The sequence below is a fragment of the Eurypyga helias genome, unplaced genomic scaffold (assembly GCF_000690775.1).
Source record: "Eurypyga helias isolate BGI_N326 unplaced genomic scaffold, ASM69077v1 scaffold34929, whole genome shotgun sequence".
NCBI lineage: Eukaryota > Metazoa > Chordata > Aves > Eurypygiformes > Eurypygidae > Eurypyga > Eurypyga helias.
Window position 1 is genome coordinate 1 of NW_010270683.1, and position 10923 is coordinate 10923.

Sequence of the window (10923 nt, forward strand, 5' to 3'; positions counted from 1 at the left end):
GAAGCGGGCTCAGGCGGGGCCCGACGCCCGTCAGCTCTGCCGGGATGCACACCTCCTCCCGGCTCTGCCCCGCCACGCCCTGTTCTTTTCCGTGAAGCCGGTGTGAGAAGCACGTGGAGAATCACGGCGTTGAATAAAAACTCTGATGTATTTTAACTGGCGCCCGAGGAGGCCGAATCTTGTGTTGGCGAACCGAAGGCGGGCTTGGTCTCCTCGCACTGCCAGTCCCTGTTATCCCTGAGGTCCCTTTCTAGGACGGTTGTGAGGAAGCGTGCGGGCCTGCTCCAATTGCTCCTCCCACGTAGAGGGATAGAGCTTGGGAATCCTCCAGGGGCGGCTCATTAACGTCCTTTCGCATTCTGCAGCGGGTTTTGAAGTCTAACATTGGCCTTATCCCAACATCTTCAAGCCACTTCATTGAAAAAGGAGATCTGAATTACTCTGTCGCTGGTGGTAGTTCTTGTCAGCACTCCAAGAAGCTAAAACTAATTGATGAGCCGTTAATTTGTACTTGCTTTGTATAATTTGAGGAATACTTGCTTTGTATAATTTGTTCCAAGAGGAGCCCCTCATCCAGCACTGGGCTGGGTGCATGCAGGTTTTACAGTCCTGAAGCTTTGAACAGTCAGGTGTAGCATGCCGGTGTGGCTTTGCTTTGCTAGCGGCTGAGCGTGGAGACACAGGGCGTCCACAGTGCCTCCCCGCCTCCTCGGGTGGAGAAAAAGTCTCGGTGATCTCCCGGGGCGGTTCTGCGGGCTGTGGTCTGACATAGTGTTTGGTAGAGTTACGGCAGCGTTCAGCGTGACGTAGGCTTTGTTGGGGCGTTCGGGTCGAGCGGGAGCGCACCTTTGCGTCACGGGCGTTCTCGCCGCGGGTTGTGTCTTTCTGTTACGCGTGGAGCCGCGGTAAGTTTATTCGGTGTTGGTGACTTGGGGGCATCGTTTAAACGGTTCCTTGCTGTGGCCTGTACCTCGAAAGCTTTAGGATAAATTAACCGAGTTCTTCGGCGTGGAGGGGGAAGGAGGATGCCACAAACCTGTGCAGGGACTCTAAGTGTAGCAGAGGAGGAGAAGGACTTGGGGTACTGGTGGACGAAAAACTGAACATGGGCCGGCCGTGTGCGCTGGCAGCCCAGAAGGCCAACCGTATCCTGGGCTGTATCCAGAGAAGTGTGGCCAGCAGGTCGAGGGAGGGGATTCTGCCCCTGTACCCTGCTCTGGTGAGACCCCACCTGGAGTGCTGCGTCCAGCTGTGGAGCCCTCAACATCAGAAGGATATTGACCACTTGGAGCGAGTCCAGAGGAGGCCACGAAGATGATCCGAGGGCTGGAGCACCTCTCCTATGACAAAAGGCTGCGAGAACTGGGCTTGTTCAGCCTGGAGAAGAGGAGGCTCCGAGGAGACCTCATTGCAGCTTTCCAGTATCTGAAGGGGGCCTACAAGGGTGCTGGGAAAGGACTTTTCACAAGAGCCTGTAGTGACAGGACAAGGGGTAATGGGTACAAGTTGAAATCAGGGAGGTTTAGATTAGATGTCAGGAAGAAATTCTTCACAGAGAGGGTGGGGAGGCACTGGGACAGGTTGCCCAGAGATGTTGTGGATGCCCCATCCCTGGAAGTGTCCAAGGCCAGGCTGGATGAGGCTTGGAGCAACCTGGTCTAGTGGAAGGTGTCCCTGCCCATGGCAGGGGGGTTGGAACTAGATGGTCTTTAAGGTCCCTTCCAACCCAAACCATTCTATGATTCTATGATTCTATAAGTGTAGCGCCATTAATAAAGGTGAGGAGGGACGACCCTGTGGCAGGAGAACGGGGCAGCCGAGCCAAGAACCCGCAGAGTTGGACTGCGCTCTCTCCATAGTCTAAATAGCTGGGAAGTTCCCGACGTTTGCCGGAGGGAAGACTGGAGAGAGACTTCTTATCTTCTAAGTGCCCGTCGCTCCCGCTCCTTCACAGCACGGCGGGGTCTGCGGGGCCCCCTTGGTGTCTGCGATAAAGAGAAGTGAAGATTGAAGTTCATGATATTAGACAACTATTTCTGGGTAATGGTAATGATAAAGGGTGGGTTTTCCCTAAGCTCAAAACGACTCTTGATATGTCTTTAGTGCTTTAGAGGCACTTAAAAATGGCATCGATGACTCCGTTTGTGCCGTTTCATGTAACGCAAAGGGGTGGGACAGGTGACATGGGAGCAGTGCAGGTGAACAAGCAAAGCAGGGGAAGGCCCAGGTCGGGGTTTATAACCAGGCTTGATGGCTGAGACTCAGTTGATAATTCACAACCTAAAGCTAAGGTAAACTTCAGTTATATCTGTAAACTTAACTTATACCCATAAACTAAGCCGGTTGAGAAACCGGGGAGGGTTGCACCCGTGAGGTATGCTGGCTCGGAGGGGGTTGAGGGCAGATCAACGCGGGAGGTCAGTGTGTTGCTTCACACCAAGTTCCTTCTTAAATATTCCAGTTAACCAAGGTTTCGTGCTCTAGTCCCTAGCTCGTCTGAAGTGTCTTTGCATCGTTAATAACAATTTGGCTGGCTTTGTGAAAGCAGCCTGTTCTTCCAGAGGAATCAACTCTCCAAAATGAGACATTTTACCCTCCTGGAAAGAAAAAAAACCAAAGAGGTTGGGGTTTTTTTTCACCCCCTTGATGTTTTCCATCCTGACTGTGCTTGGCTGTATCCACTCAGGGCAAATTTGATGTCACCGCCTCCCTGAGAGACACTGCTTCTGAGTGGGTGGGGTGTTTTCCGTCGTTTTACCTCCCCAAAATGTTTCACCCCACGGCCTGGTGCTTGCAGGCGTTCAGGGAGCGTGAGTTGCCAGGAGCCTGGTTCCTCACTCACTAAATGTGTCGGAAACTTTTCTCCCAAACCCGGGCTCTACAGTAAAATGAAAACTCAATTATTTCAGGTGATGGGTGGCACAGGCTAAGGGTGTTTCAGGAGGCAGGGTGTGAAGGCCAGCTCTCTGAGGTGTTTTATTTTATTCGTGTTATAATAATGATGCATTATTCTCGTAATGATAAAGTTGTCAGAAAGGAAAGGCCGGCATGCTTACTGTGTCCGAGCGTCTGCGCGAGTTGGTGTGCCCTGTTCTCAGCCGGTAGTGCAGTGTGGCACTAGATTATTGGGATGATTTCTTAAATCATCCCTGCCAAGCAGAGTCTGCTGGACTCCTCACTACACCTGGCAAGAAAAAAGTGGGTAAGGGTGAAGAGTTCTGTCCGAATAAGACTATTTACCTTTTAATAGTCATGTTTTGGAGAGGCAGAGTGGGAGAGGACCACGTGCTGGCAGACCTCTTGTATTTGATGTCACAGGCTGGCGAAGGAGTTCTCAGACACGTAACTTGCTTTCTGCAGGCTTTTGGTTCATATCCCACCCCGTGCAGACGTGTGGTGGGCTGGATAATCCTTCTCTCATCACCAGAGAATGAAATACTCTCAGTGGCTTGTTGTAGCCAACAAAAATCTTTTTCTCTTTCTTCCCTCCCGCTGTTTTTCCAAGTTTGCTACCTGGCATCGCCTTGGAAAAGGGGGAGCGCCCACTCCGAGGCTCCTGGGTAGAGATGAACGTGCCGAGGTGAAGCGAAGGGGCTGGCAAGTGCTGGTCGGCTGGCGGCGGTCGCGGCCCGGTTTTGTACGACACAGCCCTACCATTTTAATGAGTTTCATGGTAAAAGAAGTTAAGGAAGCAGATGAGACCCACAGGGCAAAGTTCAGATGCAAAAAAAAGTGCAGTTCTCAGCCTGAAGGTGATCTCATAAAGATAACAAACCCGGGTATTTATGTGAAAAGCTGGCTCGACAAAAATCCGTGGTCTGTTCCCCGTCATGGTGCGTATATATAGTGACTTTGCTTGTGGTGATTTGTCTACTGTAGAAACTGGATGGCTTCTACGGTGAGCCTGGGTACAGCAACGTTGTTGGAAGATGGAATGCCACCCGCCAAAAAGCCCAGGTAAGGTTAATGATACTCCCGTGAATTGCTTCTAATAAGAGCTTTTCCTCTTTTCTCTAGCCAGGATGGACGGTTGCTCAGAAAGCCGGTTTTTACTGTCCTGTCTCCGCGGGTTTGGTGGGTGTCCTCCCCAGCGTGGGGCCTGCCCACACCTAGGGTTGCACAGGGTGTGTTGGCACTGGAAGGGAGCGCTGATTCCTGGCAGGACAGGCGAGTTACCATGATTTTGCTGCATGTAAAGGCTAAATAGCTCCACTCTGGAGCCTCCCCATGGTACCGAGTAGGTGGTCTTGGGGTTTTCTAATCGAGGACCTGAGCATGCCACTGACTTGGGGCATACCCACGCTGCCTTCCCTCTGTACTGCAGCTGCTGCCGTAGCATGGGCCTAAAAGTTACGGCATCACCGTCCACAAACAAGCAACCAATTCATCCAGGGAGCCATCTTCCACTAAGCTGGTTTATTTACCTGTTATGGAGGGCTGGAAAATAGTGTCTGTGAGGCAGCTCTGGTCTCAAGGTTGGCCCAGTAACTGTGAAATGAGCAGAGAAGAGGCTGGAGATGATTTGTTTCTTTCTTATCGGGGTAGAAACAAGTGTATTTATCAGCGTGGGAACAGAATGCTTCCTTCAGAGACGTTGGGTGGGACGTTAAGTCTTGCGTATTTGTTATTATTTTGGATTACACTTCCTAGGTTTCTGGTTGTGTTTTCCTACTAGCTCATTAGCATAAATACTAATTTATTCTTTGCGTGGGAGGCTTGCAGTCCCCAAATCAGAACCCATTTGTCGCCACTAACAGCCAAGACCTCCTCAAGAAACGGGTTAACTCGTCTGTTTTCCTAGGCAGCAGTGGAGGGACGGCAAAGCTCCATCTGCGCGGTGTTTCCTTTCCGCCCTCTCCTTGCGAAACCTCACGTGTTTGCAGATTAAATACAACACTCCTTCCAAAGCAGCTGCTGCCTCCATCTGCTGGGAGGCTGTGACCAGTCCCCTGCTTCAGAAAAGCAGCTCAGCACCGGGCAGGGCGTGATGAGGAGAAGCACGTCTCCTTCATAAATAAATGTCAAATTTAAAGGTGCTGGGCAGGTTAGGAAAATAAGGGGAGGAGGAGGAAGGAGAATGGAGCCATGCAGCTTGCCCATGAGACTCTTTGTGTCACCCTAAAGATTGTCCTCGAGCATCCTGCTGACGTTGCAGGCGTAACAGGGAAGGGGTTGCTGGTACACCACGTCCCGCGGAGGGATCTCCTCAGCAAGGAGGGGCCGAGAGCTGGGAGGGAGCCTTCGCTTCCTTCCGTTTGGGCTGGGATCGGTGGGGCTGCTGCCTTCAGGCCCTGCTTTGGCACCTGCTTTGAAGCAGGAGGAGTCACGGCAGTGTTTGCTCCCCATGTCCGATGGGTGCTTTGCCTCAGGACGTAAAGCGTATATAGGTGCCTCTACAGCCACTGAAAATACGTTGCCTATTGCCCAGGCTGTCTCCAGCCTTTCTGCTACCTTCCAGGGAATTACTGTTAACAAGACCACCCTTACTCCAGGTTTTAATTGAGTGAGTTTTGCTCCAGAACTATTCCTGGGCGGTGTTGACTTCCCCAGGAACCGTCTTGGTAACAGACTCGATTGCCAGATACGTCGTAATCACATTCCCAGTAATTGTGGGTGTTCATGCTGCCGGTGTGTGGAGCTGCGCGCTGCCTCTGGGGGTACGGAGCTGCCCCTCTCATCCCCAAAGGACAGGTTGATTCAGAATTTAGGCAGAGGGTACCTCCCATGTGCTCGGGCTGCGTGCTCCACGGCCCGAGAGGCCCTTCTGCCCGTGACCGCACTAGCCGTGCCGCTTTCTCCTCTTGCAGGAAGCTCTTGCCAAGCCTCAAAACCAAGAAGCCTCAGGAACTTGTTTTGGTGATCGGGACAGGAATCAGTGCAGCAGTGGCTCCCAAAGTCCCGGCGCTGAAATCTTGGAAGGGGTTGATCCAGGCCCTCCTGGATGCCGCGATTGACTTTGATCTGCTGGAAGACGAAGAGAGCAAACGGTTTCAGAAGTGTCTCCATGAAGACAAGAACTTGGTTCACGTTGCCCACGACCTTATCCAGAAGCTGTCTCCGGTGAGCGCGCTTTTCTGTAAATATTGGGAACCTTGCCCTGAGTGTAGAATTTGGCTTTTGGGAATAGCCACATTGGGTTCTCCAGCGTGTCCCCACCTCCAGCGGTTCCTCTATCTGCAAGGAACCACAAGTGCCGGGTTCCTGCAACGTAACGCTGCCATAGACACCAGCTCTGGGGTATTTCACTCGGGGGGGGAGGGGAGCACTCCTCTCAGGCAGCACGTGCTCCGTGTTTCCCCCGCAAGGACTTTGCGGAGGTCATGGAGCAACATGTGGGTAGTTTTCCGTCGGGTCATTTGGCAGGAAGCATTCAAAACAGCCCCGGCTCTGATCTTACCCCGTCTCCCCTCCTCAGCGCACAAGCAATGTTCGCTCAACCTTTTTCAAAGACTGTTTATACGAGGTGTTTGATGACCTGGAATCTAAAATGGAAGATTCTGGGAAGCAACTGCTTCAGTCCGTGCTTCACTTGATGGAACACGGGGCGCTTGTGCTGACCACGAACTTCGACGACCTGCTGGAGCTGTACGCAGCGCACCAGGGGAAGCACCTCGAGTCTCTAGACCTCACTGACGAAAAGAAGGTAAATGATGGGTTTTCATTTGCTGGGGCTGAGCTGGGACAGCGCAGCAATCCTGCTTGGATCTGTAGCCGCTCACTTCGTGCAAGCTTCCCTCCTTCTGCCCCGGGTCTTCAGTGGGGCAGAAAAGCAGGCTGTCAGACCCTGAGCTCTTTGCCACCGTCCCACCTCATCTTTCCACTCGGGGTTTTGCCGCTGGGGAGCATCTTGTCCTCCTCTTTGCTGGTTAAACGCACGCCACGTGTGGGTGCTGTGCGGCGCTTGGTCTCTTTCCAGTCCAAGTCTCCGCCGTGCTTCACATTTCATGTGTGACCTCTCAATCTGCATGGCTGGAAGTACTCTGTTATTAATAAGCATCCTAATTATTAGAAACTTAAACGAGCCACGGTCTGCAGGAGTGAATGGAGAACCTCGGAAGTGACTTTCTGAAATGAGGGTCAGCTTCCTCAGATCTTCTCAGCGCCTAGAAGGGTCGAGAAATAAAACTCTGTAGGCTTGAGAAACACGCTGACATCATATTTATAGAGTTTCACCCCCTTTTCTGACGAGTCCGGTGCGTGGGCTTGGCCTCTTCGCGTTGCGTTCACCGCTTGGGTGAAGCGTTGACCCAGGTGAGCACCGTAGGCTGTAGCTGTGGCGCTGATGTGGAGGCTGATGGCCCCTCTTGAGGAGCTAAACTGGAACACGAGGAAGAAACCGCCTCTCCCAAGCGCCTGCCCAGTGCAGCGACGCCGACAGCGCCGCGGGAGCCGGCCTGACACGCTCACTAACGTATCCGGCGGGGTTTGCTTTGCGCAGGTGCTGGAGTGGGCGCAAGAGAAGAGGAAGCTCAGCGTCCTGCACATCCACGGCGTTTACACCAACCCCAGCGGCATAGTGCTCCACCCGGCCGGCTACCAGAACGTGCTGCGCAACACGGAGGTCATGGTGAGGCCCCGTCTCACTGCGGGGCGTACCCCGGGGTCCCAAACCTCATGTAGGGACCTCCCCCTCCCCTGCCAGCCCCTGGCAAGCCGGGGCAGAGATTCAGCTGAGTTTGAAAGACAGAGGGTGGTGGGAGAGTCCTTAGTTTTGAGGAGGGATGGATTCTGTAGCCCGCTAAGCCGCAAAAACGCTTGTGTAGAGGAAGGATGGGGTGGTGATGCCCTTGAAGAGCCTCAGCGATGAGGCGGATGCTGTCTCTTGTGCCTTGCGAAGATAAGACTTACACTAAGAACATCTTTCCCTTTTTTAAAGCGAGAGATTCAGAAGCTGTATGAAAATAAGTCATTCCTGTTCTTGGGCTGTGGTTGGACTGTTGATGACACCACGTTTCAGGCCTTGTTTTTAGAGGCTGTGAAGCACAAGTCGGACCTGGAGCACTTCATGCTCGTACGGAGGGGAGATGTCGACGAGTTCAAGAAGCTGCGCGAGAACATGCTGGACAAAGGGATTAAAGTGATTTCCTACGGCGACGAGTACGCAGACCTGCCCGAGTACTTTGAGAGGCTGACGAGCGAGATCGCCGTGCGGGGTCAGACAGGTACGGGGAGGGTCCAGCCTCTCAACGCGGGGATCCTGTCACACGCAACGCGGTTGACTGTCACCCCTAACAGCCCCATTTCTCTATGCTGTATTATTCCTAAACCCGTTTTTTATTCCTCAAAAAATGGTCTGCAAGCATAGCTGAATCTGGGGGGCGAGTTTGCTGGCTGGAGCCTGGCCAGCACGCGTCCCGAGGGTACAACCCCGTGTTTGCTGGCGACGCGGGGGCTCCCCGTGCCTGCGTGCTCGCCTTGGGGCCGCTCTCCCACCCCGTTGTTGTTCTCTCCTAGGTGCGCCGAAGGAGGGACAACAGCTGAACGGCTCCGCTGCGGAGATAAAAGGTAAGGTTCACCGAGAGGCTTTGCCTTTTCTGGCCCCTTGGGAGCCCCGCGGCCTGCGGGGCGGGTGTTGCAGAGCCTTTACTCGCCCGCAGGATGCAGCTCTTGAGCATCAGCCTCGCCCCAGGACCTGTGCCGCAGCGGGGGATTCCCTAGGACCGGGGGATTCCCTAGGACCGGCCCAGGCCCCACCCCTCCCAGGGAGGCCTGCGCAGTCAGGCCAGCCCACGGGCACCACACGCCAGGACCCAGAACCTCCTCGGACAGACGCCTGGATTAACGCAGTAATTGTCCTTTGATCCAGCCCGGGGGCGCCTGAGGAGCGTGGCCTCGCTGCGGGAGCTGCAGCCTCCTCTGATTTCGTACTTCGTGCTTTTGTATTCTGTACTATCACTGAAAAACATGACACTTGAGCAGGTTTTTTTACTTGAAGCTCTAGTTTTCTAGTCCTGTCTTTATACTGTACAGTATTTTGTATGTTGACGCTTGCATTAAAGGCCTCTTCGCTTCACTTCTGGCTGATGTGCCATTTCCATGCCCTCGACCCCCTCACCAAGCAGTTTGCCTCTCTGCCCCGAGGAAACGGGGCTTGGCCGGAGGCAAGTTAGTTCTACACGGAGAATAAATTACCGAGTTTATTTTATATAAATTATGTCTTTTGAGCAGACAGCATTCGATTTATTGCACTAGAGCACATCTGCGATACAGAGCTACGCGACATCGGAGGGGAGATTTGTATTATTCAGTGTAGCGCTTCAGACCGGGAGCAAGAGGCACTCGGAGAGGGGGGAGAAAGGGCACAGGGAAGCAGCAAGCACTCACCATTATCTTCCAGTATTAATTGGTGGTGTTTTTTTTTCCTCTTGACTAGCAAATATCGCCGAGGTGAGCGGGCTGGAGCACGCTGCCTTCCTTCGCCAGCCGCGCTCAGTGCCGTCGGACCAAGCTGCCGCTGCTCTCCAGCTCCTGCCCAAACCCGTGGTGTCCGGGTACCCTGCTCCGGAGTCCCGGTAACAACAGAAACGGGGACCTTAAGGCAATTTAGCATCTTCCCCTCCAGCCCAGCGTCACTGATTTTGGTTTATCAGCTTCGGGGAAACTGCCGCAAGCGGCGACGTTAACAGCCAAATCTAAACGCTGCCGTTAAGCGGCCCCTAGCCCGCTCGCCCCCGACCAAAGTCATTCTTACGTCCTTACGTTGGTCTAAAAATCAAAAGCAGCTCCCAAAAAAATGCCTTCCAACTCCCCCAAAACGTTGCACAGCAGGTCCTTGCGTTGTCCCCCCGCCCCGTGCGGCACGAACAATACAAAGCTCTGGCTTCATCCTCCCGGGGCGGGAGCCTGCATCACTTGGAACAGAATGAAGGAATGCAGGGAAAGGGTTTTTGCTGGATAAAAGGGGTTTTATCCAAAGAAAACCCAGTCCCCTTGTGCCAGTATCCCTTTATTCTGCTCTGCACTACACGGGAAAGACTAGTCGGTAACAGGGTAAAGCACGTTCTTCTCGGCCAGCTGCAAACGGCGGTTTGGCGGGGTTTAGGCCTTCATGAGCGCTGCGACGACGGCCTTGGCATTAAGGCTTCGCAGATCACAGTAGGTTTGTCCGGTACCGATGAAAACGATGGGCTTGCTCGTGATGTAGGTCATGGAGATGGCGGCGCCGACCTGCCGAGGACAACCCACCACCATTAAACCTGCGAATCCAGCGCTTCCCCCTCGGGAAAAGCTTGCCAGTTCAGCCTCCCTCCTGCTTTCCAGGTCTGTATGGTCCCTATACAGCCCTGCCGCGGTGACACGTATAAACGGAGAAGCCCCCCAGCCCCGTTTTCCACATCTGCAGGAATCAGACAGCTCTGTTTGGTTTAAATGGCTTAAACGCAAGAGGAAGGCAGGGGATGGCACACGAGTGCCCCAACTCATTCCCCATGCTCCGTGTGTTCCCATAGAGGCATTTAAGGTGGGCCCCCGATGAAGCTGGCTTGCGGACCGGAGCATCTAGCATTCCCCTGTCCGGTCAGCAACAGGAAGCATCTCCCCAGCCTCCTTACCTTGTCGTCAATGGTGTCAAACTTGGTGAGGACAATCCCATCGATGAGCCGCGGTGTCTGAGCCATGGAGTGATCAGCCAGAGCCTTGTTGAACTTGACCTGAGGGAGACAACAGATTCAAAAAAACACGTTTGCGATGCTGCTGCTGTCCAAATTTCCAAGAAAACCTACAGAAATGCGTTTTCCTTATCCCCTCCCTCCCCAAGTCTTGCGGGAAACAAAGCCTCAACATTCACCAGCTGATCCACAGCCTCGTTTCCCACCAGCGCTTCCCCAACAAACAGGACCAGGTCGGGAGCGTTGACGGCGATGAGTTTGGCCAACGCCGTCATCAAGGGAGCGTTGTCCTGCATGCGGCCTGCCGTATCCACCA

The 10923-nt window shown here is 53.6% G+C and overlaps 2 protein-coding genes across 2 annotated transcripts in view; one reads left to right on the forward strand and one right to left on the reverse strand.

The window, feature by feature from the left end:
* The first annotated feature begins 3886 nt into the window (after positions 1 to 3886).
* FAM118B (family with sequence similarity 118, member B) lies at positions 3887 to 9516 on the forward strand. The gene is made up of 7 exons (XM_010158547.1): positions 3887 to 3957; positions 5808 to 6060; positions 6416 to 6643; positions 7439 to 7567; positions 7877 to 8162; positions 8455 to 8505; positions 9374 to 9516. Exons 1-7 carry the CDS (start codon positions 3887 to 3889, stop codon positions 9514 to 9516), a joined length of 1161 nt encoding a protein of 386 aa, XP_010156849.1.
* Positions 9517 to 10038: 522 nt separating this feature from the next.
* The window catches only part of SRPR (signal recognition particle receptor (docking protein)), a gene marked incomplete at its 5' end in the record, with an annotated part of 5259 nt that continues 4374 nt past the window's right edge, over positions 10039 to 10923 (reverse strand). The window contains 3 exons of the mRNA XM_010158548.1: positions 10039 to 10167; positions 10551 to 10649; positions 10787 to 10923. Of these exons, the coding sequence (XP_010156850.1) occupies positions 10039 to 10167; positions 10551 to 10649; positions 10787 to 10923 (365 nt within the window). The remainder of the gene's footprint in view (positions 10168 to 10550; positions 10650 to 10786) is intronic.

Excerpts from the sequence above, each read along its gene's own strand:
- FAM118B (XM_010158547.1), top strand. The coding sequence starts at position 3,887 with ATGGCTTCTACGGTGAGCCTGGGTACAGCAACGTTGTTGGAAGATGGA. Across the intron at positions 7,568-7,876 it reads TGCGCAACACGGAGGTCATG|CGAGAGATTCAGAAGCTGTA; the intron begins GTGAGGCCCCGT and ends CCTTTTTTAAAG. Across the intron at positions 8,506-9,373 it reads CTCCGCTGCGGAGATAAAAG|CAAATATCGCCGAGGTGAGC; the intron begins GTAAGGTTCACC and ends CCTCTTGACTAG.